The following is a 20,425-nucleotide window of genomic DNA, read 5'->3' as shown; positions in this document are numbered from 1 at the left end:
GAGGGGAAGTTATTTTAAACTGCTAAGGTATGCTTAAATACACCATGCAAATGTATTCCTTCAGAGAAAGATGAGAAAGCACGAGCGAGACTGAGAAAGAAGAGAAAGATGAGAAATACAGAGCGAGACAGAGAAAGATGAGGGAAAAAGAGAAAGATGGGTAATGTAGAGAAGACCATAGCATAACGTCAGTTTAATTAAAATGTCACATTCGCTCCTATTTTTGCTAACTAAAAGATTTAATAAACATAATTTTTCTTGGCAAATTTACAAATACAATAATGGCCATAAAAATCATTTTCTGTATGCAAAATCTAATTTGTTTTTTGTTTATTTATAATTTTGGCACCCCCAACACACACACAATTTGTTAGATTTTCCAACCAAATTGGCATCCTTCATTTGGGATCTTAGTAAATCACGGCCTCTTGGGCAAACATATACTTTCTCTATCCAGAGAAAGAATTGATTCTGGCAAATTCCATCACTTTTTTGAGAAAGGGCTAAGTTTATGCCTAACCTTTAACGCAACACCTTTTCATTTGAGAGATGGGCATGACATTTCCACTGCTCTGCCTGAGCTCTTGAATGGGGTCTTTCCAAGAATCCAAAGAGCTTTTTTGTGAATTTGGAGGCTCTTTTCCTGCTCACGATATAGCCAGGATTACTGTACATGCTGATGCAAAGATCGCCAACGAATGAGCCTGTTTAGATTTCTGCCACTCTGTTTCTTATAAAACAGTTGATCAGGCCTGAATGAATTAATTTGAAACCATGTGTCCTTTTCCTGATTTTTACACTGCTCAGCCAGGTCTAGCACCAATCACTTTCAGCAATGAGAATGTACGTGTGGGCCGTAAACTATGCACTGCATGTAGATGAGCTTGCGGGATGCTGGCAGTCTTGGTGTCAACAGATAACAGAGATCCCTCAACCCTTCTATTGATTATACTTTCCAGCTCTTCTCACACCTTTGTTCAGCAGAGAAACATTTGTTCACAGTTGTCATGTGCTGGTGGCTTGAAACTTATTTATGTACAGTATTAATGCTCCCTCAGTAACTGCTGACCGTAAATTTGTACTTTCCGGCTGTACGGCCCAGGTATTACCCACAGGACCTTTTTACAGCTGGTTTTAACACCTGTCTCAGGTGATCTGAGCATTCTTTTTGAAGTGGTCAGAGATGCAATGGCAACATTGGATTTGGAGAGTAAACACTAGGTGTCCTGATGCATCCCCGATAAAATGGCCTCCAGTGGCTCATTGCTCTTAAACTCTGTTGACCTGCTGGCTTTACGGTTAAAATGCTGAAGTCCACATATACATAAGTCAGGCATATGTGGTATTGTTTGAAAGCATAGAATCTGGACTTTTCATAGATATAAGGCATTTAAACAGCCACATCGCAAATAAGCGCCACCTAGTGGTTATGTGGTAGAAATAATAATATGAATATAAAAGTCTTTAACATAGCACTTAAATAGACAAATCAAATGAAATGGTTGATTCCCCAAATGAGTAAACACTGTGGGTCTGTGGTGCCTTCTAACATTGGTCTGTTTGTTTGAGCTGCCCAAAATAGCATTATTAAAGTAATTTGGATTATTTAATGTTTACTCAAATCAAGTTTATGAAAACTTGTCATACAATTGAAATTCATTAATCTTAAAAGGCTGGCACAAAAAATGCATCGCATTGATGAGAGATAAATTTAAAACAGATTTTAATGACTGTGAAAAATTGCCAAGGTAAAGTAATTAATCTGAGAGTGACCTGCATATTCGTAAACAAAAGAATAAACTTCATTTAATGATTTTCAGACTTGTTTATTGCCATTCACATTGGTGAATAATGAAGACATTTGCCCCCTTTTTTAACACATTCATTTTTATAATTCTTAATTATTAACACTGAATTAATGTATTAAACCGCCACCCCCTACCTAAAACAGCCAAATTCGTTTCAGTGTACAGGAAGTTCCCCTTTCAGGAAGTGAGACTAACTTAAGAAGTGCAAGATGAGAAGTAATTTCCTTTTCATAACAATTACTGTTACTTCATAAAACATTATGGAAAATGATTAGACCTTCAAATCTATGAATTACTTCTGACAAGCCCGAAGACACCAGCAGACACAGGGGGGCTCTTTCCATCTTCTGTTACGATAATAAACAGTAAAAATTGGAGGCCCAGGCCAACAAAATCCTGACTGCGATTCGGCTGGCTGTTTATTGGCATTTAATGAAAAACAATTTATCTAAATCACCACCCTGGGGGATTCATAGTTAAAGCTTGTGGAGAGAGGGGTGGGATTTTTGTCAGTGACAAATGCATCACGGTTTTTCCAATTCAAATCTGGTTGAGGGAAGAAAACAGTCGTTTACACTAAGGCCGGATGGAGGCGAGAGAGACGAATAGAACGAGAATAAAGCGGGGTTGGGGGTGGGTGCTGGTGTCAGCTTGAGCCTACTTATATTAGTCTATTGAGTGGAGTGTATTTCTCAAATGTGCAGTGAAATGCTTTGGGGCCTATTAGTTACTACTTAAAGTAAAAGACATCAAAGACACATGAGTCACATATTTGCAAGCAGTAACGATCCATAATGAAAATATCTTAACAGTTTTTAGCCCTGATAAGCACTGAAGCAATACAACTATAAATTATTATGAATGACTCATAATTTGAAATGTAAAAACTCTGCTACGTACTGACAAAACAAAACATCTGAAGTGAATGCACGGAGGATGGCAGTTCTTTCTTTTGTGGTATTCATGCCCCTTTAATTAGAATCTTTCTCATGACAGTGAACAGTGTCTTTAGGTGTGATATTTGAAGTTGCCTTCTGATAGGTCTGTCTGCATTTAACAAGCAGACAGACCTACTTGCCCTTTAATTATCATGCTGATCAGATGCAGTTGCAGAGTTGAACAAGGGAAGGATAAGACATGCTTTCATAATGCACTGTATTTAGTATCAGAAGAGGAGTTTTCCATTTGGGTTAAAATTAAGCGCTATGGCCATTTGCAGAGTTGACCTTGCAGGGGCAGATCTACCTGGGTGGCATGGGGTGGAAAATGCCACCCTAATAAAAGCATTGCCACCTTATCATAAGTATCCAAATGAATCAAATACAAATGTAGTTAAATTACCATTGATTTTGACAATGTGTAGGGGTTAAATCATGTCAAACTTAATGCTTAAACTCTCACAGAATGCACAAATGACTACAGACCCATTGACTGATTACAGCAGCAACCAATCCCATGATTGTTTACAGCAGCAGCCAATCACAGCATCGACCAATTGCCTAACTACTATTACCGCAGTGTTTGGGCTCTCACGGGTCGATGAGCTTATTTCCTAATGAACACATGGACAAAAAAAGAGATAAAAAATGAATTTCTCGGTTGTTTCCAAGTATTCACTGAATGATTATTAGATACATTGCTGTCAATTATGGGTTGAGACACGTGAGACGTGTCCTTACCACTTTTTGAAATAGCATTCTTCAGTTATGTGAATAATCCACATGAAACATATTTATTGAGTTGGAGTTTCTATCTCATTTCTGTGTGTTTTGACTCGCGATTCAGCGCTAGAATGTGTTATTTTGAATATTATGATAAGTGTTTGTTGCGGCTGGTATCAGTGTTGTTTAGTGTAAGCAGTTTTGCCGCAGCTTGCGCTCTTTTCTGTGTCCCCCATTGTGATGGCCTTCTCGACCATATTGTTTGTATGTATGTAGTGTGAGTGTGCGTATGTGTGTGTTGTCTTTTTCTCTTTCTCTCCCTCTCTCTTTATCGCTCTCAGGTGTTTGGTAACCAGGTGAGCTAATTGTTGATGGGGTGCAGTGTGTTTCCGGTGCTTTATGTTTCCTCCCTATATAAACTGAGTGTTTCATGGCTGGGTTGTGTGATGTGCGACTGTAGTTTGTGAACTGTTTCATCTCATTCATGGGCACTCAGGCACATTCCGGGTTCCTGCTGCTTGTGCGGAGAGTTTGTGGTTGATGCTGTTTGAATTTGCTGTTCTTTCATATACAGAACTGTCAATTAATGTGTCTGTGTTTTCGCTACTCTTGTCTCACCACATATTTTATTGCATTTTATTTTTAAAGTGTAACACCCATCCACTGAGATACAGATGCAATCTAGTTTTATTAAAATAAAAAGTTATATTCTTAGAACACTGAACCTCTTAAACCTATAGGCAAAAAGATACCACTAGATTAATCTTAAAGTGCTGCTCTACAGTATGTATTCTTCTACTGATGAACAAAATCCCAAGACTGACAGTTGCAAATGTAGAAATGAAATTAACATATTATGTGAAATATTTATTAAGGTGATTGAATCGGTCATTAAGTATGACTTTTGATCAAAACAGGTAATATAAAATAATCTTTTACTGTGCATAACATAATTAATATTAATGAATTTTGCAGCACTGCCCCCCACAGAACAGATAATGTTTAGACCTAACTTTGTGTTAATCTTCACTTTCAAATGGATTATTCCAGTTGTTAAAAAGGTGATAGGCCTACAGGATTTTATTAGCAGAATAACATGGGATATGCATTTCTATCCATAGGTACACATACTGTCCCTCAAGCGGCTAAAAAATAAAATGTGTCTAGCAGAAGAACATTATGTGGTTCGAGGCACCGGTGTACACATAGAAACAGGACATCTTATCAGAGTGAATGGACAAATAAATAACGAAAGAAAGGAAAAGACGGATATCCGAAAACATGTTATCTGAGCAGATAAGTGTCATATCTTATGCTGTTGTTTTGACTTATTGGAAACATTGATGTGTTGAAATAAATGACGTTTCAAAAGTTAGACAACATCCGTTAACATTAGACATTATGATTGCTTGTGTGATATGGTCAAAAGTTGTAACATTTTTATAACTACAGGATATTCTGGCCAAATACACCCTATAAGTATCTAATTTATAGATTTTCATTGTTATCAACCAGTGGTAAACATCATTTCATCACTCACATGTCCTTGGCAAGCCTAGGACTAAAGGATTTATATATATAAATCATTGTTATTATAATGAACAATGCATCAGATGCCCCCTGGGCGCCTCCCTAGGGAGGTGTTTCAGGCATGTCCAGCTGGGAGGAGGCCTCGGGGATGACCCAGGACAAGGTGGAGAGATTATCTCCACACTGGCCTGGGAATGCCTTGGGGTCCCCCAATCAGAGCTGGTTAATGTGGCTCGGGATAGGGAAGTTTGGGGCCCCCTGCTTGATCTGCTGCCCCCGCGACCCGACTTCAGATAAGCGGTTGAAGATGGATGGATGGATGGATGGATATAAAGAACAAAACACGTGTGCTAGCAAGTGAAATGTTCTGCAACGATAACAGTATGATTATTGTATTTCACTACACACACAAGTAAGGGCATTCAGAGTTGTACACATCTGAATAGGCAAGCCAATATTGATTTGTGTTTTATTACGGACTCTGTTGCTTTCCATTTTTGCTTGTAGACTCTGTTTGGGGTTTCTTTGTTTTTACAACCGGTGATTCCATGGAGGTTTGCTGTTTTGAACGATCCATGCATTTATTAGGCTTATTTATTATGAGTATTATTATTATTATTATTATTATCTTTACATTTATAATGGTCTGTAGTTCTTAATTTGTAGGCTATTAGTACTTTTTCAAATGTTGTCATTGACAGATGCTTGCGTGATGGCAAATGGGGCTGTTTGGGTTTTTGTTTGGATTTGTTTCGAAAGATTTTTTGATCACTCCATAGGTGTTTCTCTGTAAGTCAGCAGGTCTTTGTGGTGGTCTTTTTCCTTAGCCCACAGACCTTTGATTGTGCGTACAGCCCTCTCAGCCTCTCCATTTGCTTGGGGATAATGTGGGCTGCTTGTAATGTGTTTAAAGTTACAGTCTTTTGCATACTTTTGGAATGTGTGCGACACAAACTGAGGTCCGTTGTCCGAAATGACCTCCTCTGGGATGCCATGACGTGCAAAGGTATCTTTAATTGCTGTTACCATGACCTCCGAAGACATAGTTTTCAGATGAGCCACCTCTATATATCTAGAGACTTAGTCTACTATGAGCAGGTATGAGTTCTTTGCCCACTCAAAGAGATTCATGCCCACCTTTTCCCATGGACGTGCAGGAACTGAAGAAGGTAAGTGAGGGACGCTCTGTAGATTGCATATGTGACATTGCTCGACCATCTGGTGAAATTATGTTGATATACCAGGCCACCACACTGAGTGCTGTGCTCTGACACGACACTTTGTTATTCCTTGGTGGCCGTCGTGTATTTTCATCAGCATCTCTTTCTATAGAAGCTCTGGAATTACAAGTCTGTCTCCTTTTAACAGCAGATTGTCAGGCTATGTCAATCCTGCTCTCACCTGCCAATAATGTCTTAATTCTTTACTCACATCATGTTTTCCGGGCCAGCCAGAGAGACAGTGTTCCTTCACTTGTCTACAGATTTCATCACATTTTTGAGCACTTTTTATCTGCTCCAAACAACCTTCTGTCACTGGGAGAGAAGACACAACAGCATCTACAAAGACATGTACATCTTTTTCTAACTGCAGGTCTGCTTGTGAGGGATCCCCCCTCAGAGGTGCATGTGAAAGCGTGTCTGCTGTGATTACATTTTTACCCGGGATATGTTGGATGTCATAACTGAATCTCAACAGACGAAGGCGGAATCTGAGGACTCTGGGTGGTAGCTCATCAAGTCTTCTGCACCTCAGCAGTGGTATAAGAGGTTTGTGGTCAGTGAGTATAGTGAAGTGTAGACCTTGTAGATATGAAACCAGTCTTTCACATGCCCAAGTCACAGCCAGTGCCTCTTTTTCAATTTGCGCATAGCACTTCTCTGTGTCTGTTAGACTCCTGATATGTATGTGACTGGTTTCCATGTGCCATCATTTTATTTCTGTGTCAATACACCCCCTGCCCCATAGGAGGATGCATCTGCTGCAACTTTTGTCTCTCTTTTGGGAGAGTAAGCAGCCAACATTTTTGGTAAACTCAGTTACTCTTTCAGTTTTTGCGAAAGGCACGTCTCTGTGGTTCATCCCATACCAATTCATTTTTCTGTCTGAGCAGTTATTCAGTGGCATGGTGATAGTTGGCCATCCCTAGTACTCTGCGTAAATCTGCCACACACTTAGGTTCGGGCATGTGGAGGATAGCACTGACTTTGCTTGGGTCTGGCTCAAGGCCATTGGCTAAGAGAGTTCTCTCTTAGCAAACTCAAATTTTTCATTTAGTGTGAGACCCACTGACTGAATTTTTTTCAAGACACTGTGCAGGCGGTAATCATTTTCAGCCTTGTCTCGCCCAAAGACGAGAATATCGTCAGCATGAAAAATCACTCCGCTGTAATCCTCCAATAGCTGGGACATTCGTCTTTGAAAGTGTTGGGATGCTGAAACAATTCCAAATGGGAGACGATTGAAGACATATCTCCCAAATGGAGTGATAAACGCAGTGAGTAGTCGTGACTCATAGGTGAGGGGGATCTGCCAGAAACCTGATCATGCGTCTAGTTTTGTGAATATTTTGGCATCTGAGAGCATGGCTAAGGATTGATCGACGGCTGGAAGAATGTGCCGTTCTCGTTTAACCCATTTGTTAAGGTTTGTTAAATCCACACATATACAGATCTTTCCATTTGGCTTGGGCACGACCACCATCCCCGCACACATTCTGTAGGTTCCTCCTTCACTTTTGCTCTTAGAGGTGTGGGAGCATGGCGGGGTGCTGATAGGGCATATGGTGTTGCATCCTTCTGCAGTTTGATGTTATATGGCTCCTGTAGCTACCCTAGACCTGTAAACACTGACGGGTAGCAGTAATGAAGTCATTGTCTTGTGACTGCTTCAATGCGGTGAATCAGGTTTAGTGCCTCTTGCTGGTAATCCCAAGAGTGGTTACGTGAGCTTATTTACAACATACACTTATTGGGTGCAGCTGTGTCCTTTTGCACTCAACACACTCTGAAAACACCCTTTTACAGCAAGAATTTTGCGCCCTGGCCCATACAGTGCATTGAAAATGGTCTCTGGTACTGCAGTCACAGCTGCCCCAGTGTCCAGTTTAAAATTGACAGGAGCCCCATTCACTTCAACAGTTTCTGTCCATTCTTTAACCGGAGCTGTAAACACTTCCCTGAGAAATACATAGTCTTCCTCCTCAGCATATTCAATCTCTTGTTGTGAGACAGAGTCAATTTTGTATGTGCGACACGTAGGTGCAAAATGGCCCTTTTTTCAGCATTTTTGGTACTCTGCGTCTTTCGCTGGACAGTCATTCCAAGAATATCTCTGCCTTGCCCCACATCTGCCAGTCTTTTTGTGTTGGTTTCCCTTTTCTGTCAATATTTTGTCTGTTTTTCTTTGTCTGTCATGTTGGAATGTTTTGTTGATAATCCTCTTACCTCTGATTGTATCTAAATTCAAGCTATGTGTAGCCGTTGATTCTGCCCCGTGTAACATTGCTTGTTTTTTTTTTACTGTTTCGTTTTGCGTACTTTCTGTATTGCTTTTGCTAATGGAATGGAATGTTTTGTTGAGAATCCTCTTACCTCTGATTGTATCTAAATTCAAGCTATGTGTAGCCGTTGATTCTGCCCTGTGTAACATTGCTTGTTGTTTTTTTACTGTTTCGTTTTGCCGTACATTCTGTATTGCTTTGGCTAATGTAAGATCCTCTAATCCTTACAACTATTCGATCCCTGATCAGCCAAAATTGCAGTGTACAGCCAGCTTGTGTACCGCTGTTATAAAAGTGTCTGTGTTTTCTCCGTCTTCCTGACATCAACTGTGCATGTTCGAATATGACAATATGTTTGCCGACACAATGTTGGCAAAATGCTTCTACAACACTGTCATATTTCTTTCTATCTGACTCACTCAGCGGTAGAAGTGCGAGGATGTAATCTGCTTCGTCCCCCATAATGTAGAGTAAGGAGTTGATTTGATATTCCTCAGGCTTTGTACTCAGGCCAGATGCCAGACGAAAGCATTCAAACTGTCTTATCCACCTTGGAAAATCTGCAGAATTGGAGAAACCGAACGGCTCCGGATGTGTTATTTGTACTGCTGCAACAGCCATTCTTTTTTATATATATATTTTTTTTTTATTCGCACTGCTCCTTCGAGTTTCGGACACGATTCTTTCAGTTTTCTAACTCAGTTTTCGGCGTTCTAACTGGTGTGGTCCGTTTTGACCTACAATATGGGTCCACTTCTGACACCATGTATCATTAAGGCTGTTATCATATCCAAGAAGCCCCGTCACACATGTCTGTCTCTCATCCACACATCTCTTTATTTCTCTTTTCTTCTTTCCACCCACCCCCCACCCCCCACCCCCACCCAACTGCTCATGCATTGTGGGTATTGTAGTCCCTATCAGTACACTTACAGGAGGAATACAGCAAAAGTGATTTGTCCTTTGGAGGCACTAACATGAGAAGTGCTGCAATACAAAGTTTCAAATTGCTCAGAGTAGTAAAAGTCGGAAAGAAGGTGAGAGACAGTGGTTAAAGAATGGAGTGAGAATTAATTAATTTGTTTATCATGCATTAGTAGGACTGGGCCAAGTGCTCATGAAAGAGAGGCATCTTTAGATGTTTCTTGAAAGTACTTCGAAAATCAGCTGCTTGGGGTGGAGTTTGGAAGGACATTCCACCAACAAAGAACTGTGGAAGTGAAAGTCCATTAAAGCGATTTGTGCCTCACTGAGATGTCACTACAAGACGCCGTGAACCACTGAATGCAAGCTTCTGGAGGGCACATAGACTTGAAGTAGTGAGTTTAGATGGGGTGTGTAGAACCAGTGGTTGTTCTGTAAGCAAATATCAACGCCTTGAATGTAATGCGAGCAATGCATGGCAGCCAGAGCAGTTCGATGAAGAGAGGTGTGATGTACACTCTCAAGGGGCTCGTTGAAAGCCAACTGCTCCATCATTTGATTTACATGCAGGATGCCCTGCCAGAAGAGCATTGCAGTAGTCCAGTCTAGATATGACAAGAGCTAGGTCAAAAAGTTATGTTGCATACTCAGTTAAGAAATGTGTGACCTTCCTAATGACGTTGGGAATTGCTACTTGACAACTGTGGTGTAAACGAAAGGTTGTAAGCCGGTTAAAAAGGGGGGCAAGCCTGTCAATATGTTCTGCCCTAACTTCCTGTTTCAATAGGAAATCAAAAGTCAACTCTGGGAAGAAAACTGATGACATTTCATGGGTTCTTTAACTGCTTTTGCTGACAATTCTTTCTAATAATTTCTAAACCTTTCCTTTTCTCTCTTTAAATCAAATGAAACAGTTAAAAATATATATATATATTTTTTCTCTTTGTTAGATAATGGTGTTGACTGACCCAGAGTTTGAAAGCAGTATTCTCATCAGTTCAGATGAGGGTGCCAGTTACCAGAAATACCGCTTGAGTTTCTACGTCTTAAGTCTACTTTTCCATCACACACAAGAGGATTGGGCATTGGCCTACAGCCATGACCAGAAGGTAAGCTTTGCTGAGAAAATGGTTACACTGGAATTCAAATACTGAAGGTTTCACTGGTCTATACAGATGTGCATTGGTTTAACATCAAGAGTAGAGGAAACAAGACATAATATGCTTAGATTTTGATTGCTGTTTTGGATTTGTGATATGAAATGCTCACTTTAATTGTTTTCAAACAATATAAACTGTGTGGTAGTTAGATGTACCTAGACAAGGCTACTTTACATTACATTTATATTTGCTGGTATAATATTTAAATAGCAAGAAGAGTGACAAAGTAATATTGTTATCTTGTTATTGCTTGAAACTTGCAAAAACAGAATCAGTTACCATGGACAAAACTTTCGGTTATGAGATGTAGAAGAATTGAATGATGTGATAGAAAGAGTGAGTGTGGGAAAGAGAGATGGAGAGAGTAAAAATGAGAGAAAACTTTGACTTTTAAAGGTCTCTCTTTATATGCCATTTATTAAAATCCATAGTTGGTCTATAAAGACAACTTAGTGACTAAAAGATTTCTTGTGAAAGATAAGTGTTTATCTGATTTACACTGTAAAACTGGATGAATAATGTAATCCATTCAGGAAAGGACATCCTTTACTGTGGCAATGTGAAATTAGGCAAAAGCATTTGAAGTAGATTGATTTTTAAAGCAAGAACTGTGGTTCCCAGAAATGATCTGGACAAAAGATATATTGAGACATATTTACAGTCACAACAGGATGGCACAAGAAACATAACAATTTAAATAAAATATAATCAAAGTGATGTGTCGCATGTGTTTTTCATCATGAATTAAGAGCCTACTCATATGGTTTACTCACAAAGAAACATGATTTTATCTATTAACTGTAAAAGTAAATTGATTGTTTTACTCAAAAAGTTATAATTTGGAGGGGCAAAGCCCTCTCAAGCACCCCCCTGGGTAAAACGTTAAAAAACCTTAAAGTCAGCCTTATTTGCTCAGAAATGACACATATTAATGATGTGGCCATGTGGCATTAAAGTGTCTAATTTTCTCAATCGGCAAGGGTCACTGACACTGTGCCCAGGGGGAAAACAGATAGCACTTGAAGCATTGTCTTGTAGAGAGGTGTCAGACTGGTCAGGTCCAATCTTTGATATCAGCCCATCTCAAGCCTCTTACTTAAAATAGCCTCTTGGCAACATACAGTCAACATTTTTTTACATTGATTGATTCTCTCAAGGTTTCATTGACAAGCAAGTGTCCGCCAAAGTAATTTAATTGTACTAATAGCTAGCTGGATCTAAATGAACATTTTATGCAACAGCGAGGCAACTGGGTTATTGGGATCGGAAATCATCCTCCCCCTGTATTGGATAGGGAAGCAGATGTTGGCATTTACAGATCTTTGGCCTCATTGGGCACATTTCTACTCCAAAAGGGGATGGGGATTGAAATAAGCATTGCAAACTAGTCTTGTCGAGTGACAAGTTATATAAAATATAATAAAATACAACAGCAAAATGTTGCAGACATGACAGTCACAGAACTTGTTTGCCAATCTTCCATTCAACAATGTGTCATCAATGTCAAATATTCAACAAATATTCAATATACTCTTGTTTCTTTGCAGATAGTTGTCTGAAACAAAAATCATAAAGAAATCATCCCATTATTTTAACCTCGATAACAGACATGTCAGTTATGTTGAAAGAACATTTGAAAGAACTTGTTTTTACACCAGCTGTATTTTAAATTGGGGTTAGAGGACTCCTAGGGGGCAACAAGATGGTGCTAGTGTGTCTGTGGAAACAAAACAAACAAAATGACATTATCGCCTTTGACATTATTAGTCTTTCATTCTACTTTCTAAAGACTGGTCAGAAATAATTATATGAATTATGCTTATTTTATTTTATTGATTTTATTGAGCCATTAAGAAATAAAATCAAAACTGCATATATTGTTTTGATTGAAACTAATATTTTTAGAACCTTTAGCTTGCTTACTGGGGGTTGTAAGGACATATTCTCTGTAAAGCTGCTTTGGAACTATATATTTATAAAAATAAAAAAAAATATACAATACAAAATTCTCTTTAAGTTTATACATCTAACATTGATATTGAAAATATGTGGATAAAAAACACTGTAAACTTAATACAGCATTGAGGATCCGAGAATAAGGTTCGGACGTTACAGAGGTTGGTAGAGTGTTGTGGCAAGAGGGACACAACGGGGGTTACAACAGTAATTTAGACGTTCCCCTTCTGTCACTCACTCGATGTTGTGTCGATTGTAGTGACACTAGGGGTCCCTATCCAATAACCCCACAACACTCAACTGAGTTACGTGAACTGCTGATGCAGGTGCAAGCAAGCTGTCACGTGCCAAAGGAGCAGACAACATCAGGCTGGATGTAACCTTCCCCAACGCCCCATAAGACATCATATACATTTTAGGTTCCCAGGATCCCTGAGGGGGTCAAGCGACGTGACAAACACAAATAACCCCAAACCCAATAATATATATATTCTGTTTATTCTACGGAAGCAATTTTTATTGAAGTATTTACCATCCCTGCATTTGTATGCATTTCCAATCTAAAATTTAATTTTTACTTTAATTTAATCATTTAGAACTCGCTTTTGGCGCCACTCTGTATACATTTTATCCAGAAACTGGTGCTCACACATGACCATATTTCAACAACAATTCCTGCTTTGGCCACTGGGGACAGTGGTTCGAATTTCAATAATTCCAGACCGATTTCAGCGGATAAAATTTCAACCTACCTGTCATCGATTTCAGAGTGAGATCAGTCTGCTACAGCAGTAAATTCAAGTCCTAGATCAGCAACTTGTCCTTCACAGTGAGCCTGACAGTGCTGGGTGATGGTGTATAGCAGTAGCTCAGACAGATCTTTAAAGAGCCAGGCCTGGACATCAGTAGAAAACAACAGAATGCTGTTAAATGAAATGGACTCTGGATTGTACTGTACAGTTCTCTTGGGCTTTTCCTAGCCCCTCTAATTGACTGGGCAACATTAAATCAGCAAATGTTGTGAAATATCTGACAAGGACCCAATATCTCCAGCAGTAAGCTGCCATGACATGAGAGAGCCTTGACTCTTCATTGGTTAAAAAAAAAAAAGGGAGCCCTTCCAACACTCTGGTTTAGGCAACACAAGGATTTTGTTGTCTCTGAACTGTCATACGTAGAAGAGCTCCTCACTGGATATATCCCACAGTTGCATTTTTAAGAGAAATAAGAGAATGCACTTGTCTTAGAGTAGATCAGCATAACCTTCAACCACCACTCACTGATCCTTAAACCAAAAAAATAAATAAAGTCAAAAAATCTGAGCCAAAGAGATCTTGGCCTTCAGACTGTAGTGTGCTACTGATATGTAAATTTTGCATGTTACATAAGCCAGATCTTCACCACTATGTACTTAAAGCACAAGCTTTTGTTTTCTTTTCTTTTGTTGGTTTCATCTTTTCATGGGTCATTGATGCAGACAGCTACTTTGTGTAATTGCTTGGCAATTGAGAGCCGTGGCAGAGATGGCAGAGATACAGCGTTATAACACTGCATCTTAAGGAAGCCTTTTTATTACAAATGGAGACACACTGATCTGTTGTGACACAAGTAAAAATTAATTTTCTTTTTCAGATGTAGAAATATAAAAATAAAAATAAAATTGTTATAAATTCGAAAATCGGGGCATTTATATATATATGGGAAATTGGGACTAGTTGTCAAACCGGCAATTTGTATTGTATTGTATACAATATATATTGTAATATATATATATATATATATAAAACAATATACAAATATGAATATATACAGTATAACAATAAAAAATATATATACAATATAGTAGTTGTTTGTTTAAAGCCGTTTAAAGCTATTTCCTAGCTATATCATGTAGAGCTGTTTTATGTAAACACTGGCTGACACGGATTCACTTCACGTCACCTAATTGGCTCATAAAACACACAAAAATGATCTTTTGCCACCACCTGATGGATAACATATGTAATGTAAAAAAAGACAAACAGTATCTCTTGATCCATATGCACTGCTCTTACACTTTAATGTGATACACATAGTGAAGTGTTTGAGTGCTGATGGTGTCAGACCATCAGTACTCATAGATCATCTCTCGTCCAATCAGAGTCGATGTATATATATATATATATATATATATATATATATATATATATATATATATATATATATATATACACACAATATATATATATATATACTGTAAACCACTGTTTTCGAATCTGATTGGACGAGAGTCGTTCCATGAGTACTGATGGTCTGACACCATCAGCACTCCGACGCTTCACTGTGTGTATCACTCCTCTTGAGTTCATGCCATTCTAAACTAAAGTGTAAGAGCAGTGTATATGTGTTAAGAGCTACTGTATGTGTCTCTTTTTACATGTTTATTACATATGTTAGCCAGCATGTGGTGGCAAAAGATCATTTTTGTGTGCAATATGAGCCAATTAGGTGACGTGAAGTGAATCCGCATCAGCCAGTGTTAACCTACAACAACTCTACGTGATATAGCTAGGAAATAGCTTTAAATGGCTTTAAACGAACAAATTCAGCATTATGGCTCATCACAGCTGAGAGACACAACAGACTGAACTCAATGTGCTTACCTCTTACCAGACTTTCCACATTGCTATTTAAAATGGCAGATGATATTTCTGTTTTTATAGTGAAAGACTGTTATACACTGGCTACCATGAAATAGGTATAATAGCTGACCTTCAGAAAGCTGACAGCATCTCTGCTTGGGAGTGGCAACAGGTGATCGCACACGCTCAATCTGTATCTTTCTCTCTCACACACACACACACACACACACACACACACACACACACACACACACACACACACATGCACACACACAAACACTCACACACACACACACACACACACACACACACACACACACACACACACACACATATTCTTGTTTATCCAATAACTTCTTAGAAACAGCACAAGCTGTGATACTGTTTCTAAAGTGTCATTTTTTAATTACTAACAAAGGCTTTGATGCATCATTTGGTTTGAACCAGCAACAGCAGATTCTGATCCATCACGTAAGAAAGTAGTTCCATGCAAAAATATGTTTTTATGACCGTACTCAGTTTAAAAAAAAAAAACATTACATTTACTTGTTCATTGAACTGTTGTATATAAGCAACATCACACGAGTAAGAGTGCGAGAGAGAGAGAGAGAGAGAGAGAGAGAGAGAGAGATTTTGTTTTTCCGTTTTTACACTGATTTGCATAGATTTAAAAAAAAATTATAATAAAGTAAAAGTGACCAAAATATGCTAATGAGACATGCATTTGGCTTAGGGCTATAATTTTTAATTGTAAGCCAGTAAACAACAAAGAAACCCCATCCACTAAGGTTCAAATCAAACCCTTTATTGCAACTTTTCAAACTTTCCTTTTCAAACTGTGATGTACAAATAACATCTCCGGCAGAACCAGTCTGCGATAATCAGAGAGAGATGACTTTTGCTTTTAGTAAGAACATTAGCGAGCAAGTTGTTATACAGGCAGAGACACACTGTCAATCAAATGCCATGGCCTTTTCACTGCAGGAGAATAAAACAGCATGTGAGAGGCACCTCAGATCAATCGCTCTGACATGCTCGCCTTTAATGGCAGTACAGATTACACATGATTGACACTGGCATAACCACACATCACACATTAATTACAGGGACTGAGATGGCATCACATCCACTGAGAGCCATCTGAAAGAAAGTTTCTCTGTATTTGCATAAAGTCACTGGCATGAGTAAATGGCATACCAGTAGTACATGTCTGCATTGTATGTCTATGGCATGAATTCAAAAATAAATTCAATACCATGCACTTATTGTCTGAGATGTGTTATTAAATATTTGTAAACATGGTATTACATTATTATAATTTTTTTTTATCACCATTAACTTAATTAGGGTAAATTGAAAATTGGTGCCTCAAATAACATGTTGTTACATAGCTATTACACATCTATAAATGTATATAAACACAATGAAGAGGTTTAAAGATAAGAAATCCCTTTTTTTAACAAGTGTCACCATCATGAACTTGTTAATTTGGATAAACAGCATATTGGTGCTACAGATAATATGTTATTACATAGCTATTACACATATGCAAATGTTTATGAGCACAAGGCAGGGGTTTAGAGACATTCATAGAGACATACAAAATCGTTTTCATAATAAGTTTCACCATCATGTACTTCTTAATTAGGATAAACTGCATATTGATATATGACATGTTGTTACATGGGTATTATAAATGTCCATAACCGCAATGCAGTGGTTTAGAGATAATGAATACATTTAAAGCTTAATTTTAATAGGTGTCCCTATCATTAACTTCTTAATTAGGATATACTGCATATTGATGCTATTTATATGTTTTTAGCTAGGCATTACACATCTATAAATGTCCATAAGTGCATTGCAGAGGTTAAGAGATATTTAACACATTTATATTTAAGAAGTGCGACCATCATGAACTTTTTATTAAGATAAACTGCATATTGATGCTAAATATAGCTTGTTCTTACATAGATAAAACACATTTATAAATGTGCATAAGCACAAGGCACTGCTCTAGAGGTAATTGATACATTTAAATATTTATTTTTGATAAGTATCACCATGATGAACGTCTTAATTAGGATGAATGTCATATCAATGCTATGAATAATAGAAGCTACTAAGGCACATTATATTAGCCATGGAGGAACTTAAGTTATAGATATAAATAAACTTGAGAATTTGTTGCATCTGTGATGTTTTCCACATTGTTCTGCGGTTGTTGTAAAAGATACCAATGAAAAAGACAGGTGTATGTGAATGTTGAATCTCGAAATAATTGCATCGCAGCCACGCATCTGTGACTTAGTGTCAGCATGCAAAAAAATAAAACACAGCAAGAAATAAAGTTATATTAGGATTCATATGAAGTGCTGTTGCTTTATGTCGAAGAGCGCCAGGAGACAGATGGATTTACACTTGTGTTGGACTGGAAAACTGTGCATGTTTTGTGAATTTAGCAGATGGTGCATTGGTAAAAATGTAGCTAAATGAAAGGCATTACAAGATGCGACAGAAACATTGACAAACTAGTTGGGTTTCTATAGCAATATTCAATCTATGGAACAAATGGGGTTCGATTTGGGTATAATGTCTATTTACAGTGTGTGATTCTTATACTTGGATGAACTGCATGGCAGGTCTGGTGCACAAGCATCATTTTTGACCGCTGTATTCCGTCTCTGGCTTCCTTGTTTGAATTGCTTCAAACTGTTTATGGTTGCTCAGATTCAGGGTTGTGATTTTGCTTAGCAGGATCAATTTGCAATATGTGCACTGTGGCAATAAACTAATGCAACACTTGTAAGATTTTATGAAGTAATTACACATAATTTAGTGTGGCATAATTGGAGTTTTAAAAGGCGAGTAATATTTCTTTCAGAAAAATACCACTTTGATGAAATTCATATATTTGATTGAAGTTTGGTAGCTTAACCCCTATCATGATTCTTCTTTGCCTTCAGAAAGTATTTAAAATTCAGATCTCTAGCAGGCACTTTGCTTTTTCATCTGTGCACTGACCTTTTGTTATTATTTTTATTTTTACCTGACCAGGTCTCTAAAAGTTGGGAGCCGTCACTTAGCCTTTGTCATTTTGGATAATAATTTTTAGAATGTTGTGCAAGTTAGTCATTGTGAAAGGGAGACTTTAGATAGGGAAAAGCATGAGCCATGCTGACTGGCATATTAAGCAAACCAGAAAAGTAAAGTTAAAGGGATAGAAAGGGATACAACTGTCCTCATATACTCACCATCATGTGGTTCCAAACCCATATGCCTTTCTTCAATGGAACAAACTACATTTTAGGAAAAATGGTATCATCAAAAAAAGATGGTGACTGAGGCTCATCAGGTTTTGGGGGGTTCGTTGTTCATGCTCAAAGGGATTTTCAAGCGGGGGATCACCAAACTAGATTGCGCTGCCTTAAAGCTCAGGGCACCCCTGGGCAGTCAAGGGCCCCCTGGTAGTCAAGGGCACCTGGGCACTGGCCCCACTGGCCCGGTCGGTAATCCGTCCCTGCACAGAAGGGAGAAAGTCATACAGGTTTGAAACAATGAGTGTGAGAAAATGATCCAGAATTTTCATTTTTGGGTAAACTATCCCTTTGAAAGTTTAAATATAGCTACTTTATCATTGTTATTCCATAATGGAACAACAAAATCAGTAAGAAATGCCTTCAGATTGTTATTTATACTTTATTCTTTTGAATAATTTACAAACTTCAGCAAGTTAGATCTTCTGAGGTTCCCAAGCTCATTATAAACAAGGATTAACTTTAATTTATATTTACTCTACATGAATGCAATGTGATTCCTTTCAAAGCCATATGGATGCTATTAGATACAATGTGATCTTCATGGTTAGTCCATGAAGAGTAAATAAGTGTGAAACTGTATTTGGCACCAGCCAAACATCAATCAAATTAAGCAGGTTTTGTATGGTGTAAAAGTTACGCTAAATGCAATGCCGTCACAGAAGAACAACTAATATACCTGTAGATGAAATTATCTCAATGCTGTTAATCTAGAACTAGTGGACCAATGGAGACACTAGTACAACATTAGTTGTGTTCATACCCGCCCTGCTCTCTATGAAACTGTAATTGTAACTTTTGGAATGGCAAATGACATTGAAAAATAAAAATAAATAAAAAAATATATATTTAATGCAGTTTTATAAATTTTTTATGTACGTTTTTTTTCTTCTTCGACTGACATACATTTCTGTCTGAGCTCTGTCTGCTCAAATGCTTAAAGATAAATTAAGCTCCCGTAAATATCAGTGGAAACTGATATGTATTTTATCCATCTGATCTAATTCAGTTGCTATCTTTATAATCCAGTTTTATTACTTTTTACACCAGTGCAGAACTTACAGTTTTATGAATCCACAGGTTTTCTCATGGGACCCCTTAAGTCCGTTGTGACAGATATTTATTGCTGTGTTGCGCAAGTGCTCAACATCTATCATCCCTCTTCTCTCACACTGCAAATTATTCCATCTATCCTTTCCTCTCTGCCTATACGTTTCTAAACATGTAGTCCCTATTTGCCATCGAATACCACATAGGGGCTCTAGACAAGGCTGACATTTACTTACGCAAATAGGAACAGCTTAGTGTCACTGCTCTGTACCCACAGTATGTCTGTCGGGACGACAAAATAAGGTCTCCCTGACTGGTATACAAACATTTCTCTATTTGCACACATTTAGTTCAATAAGTATTTTTCAAATTGAGAGATATTCGCCCAGTGTTTATTCTTAAAGCCATAGTTAAACCCAAACAAGATGTTATTTCCATCATTTTGTCACTTTCATGTAGTTACATACATTTAAATTTACACATTTGGCAGACGCTTTTATCCAAAGCGACTTAGGGGGCTTTCACACTTGGTTCGATTGCCTGTTCCGAACCCGAGTTCGATTGCTCCCCCCTCCCCCCTGCCCCCGATGGACTGTGTTCACATTATATATTTGTATCCGAACCGCGATGCGCTTACGTCATCAAGCTGCAGCTGGTGCGTGATCGTGTTGCTTGATAACCGCGAAATGAAAAGGCGTCAAAATTCAATGAATAGACTTGCTCGGTTCACATTTGTTCTTCTTTTTTTCAACCTTTGGTTTTGTTTTCAACATCAAGATACAGAAACACACTTGCGTCTGTCTGCCGCAAAAATACTGAAATCGTTCAAAAGACAGCGGGCTGTCCGCCGAAGACAATTTTTGCGAAGGCAAGCAGAAATCATCTCTCTGCTTGCA

At 38.2% G+C, this 20,425-nt stretch overlaps 1 protein-coding gene across 1 annotated transcript in view; it reads left to right on the top strand.

Annotated features, from left to right (window-relative positions):
- sorcs3a (sortilin related VPS10 domain containing receptor 3a) overlaps nucleotides 1-20,425 on the top strand; it is a 336,334-nt gene that overhangs the window by 194,961 nt on the left and 120,948 nt on the right. The window contains exon 4 of the mRNA XM_052126718.1: nucleotides 10,376-10,534. Coding sequence (XP_051982678.1) covers nucleotides 10,376-10,534 — 159 coding nt within the window. The remainder of the gene's footprint in view (nucleotides 1-10,375; nucleotides 10,535-20,425) is intronic.

The sequence above is a fragment of the Xyrauchen texanus genome, chromosome 5 (assembly GCF_025860055.1).
Source record: "Xyrauchen texanus isolate HMW12.3.18 chromosome 5, RBS_HiC_50CHRs, whole genome shotgun sequence".
NCBI classification, from domain to species: domain Eukaryota; kingdom Metazoa; phylum Chordata; class Actinopteri; order Cypriniformes; family Catostomidae; genus Xyrauchen; species Xyrauchen texanus.
The sequence above is the reverse complement of the archived record's forward strand: the minus strand, read 5'-3'. Positions and strand labels throughout refer to the sequence as shown.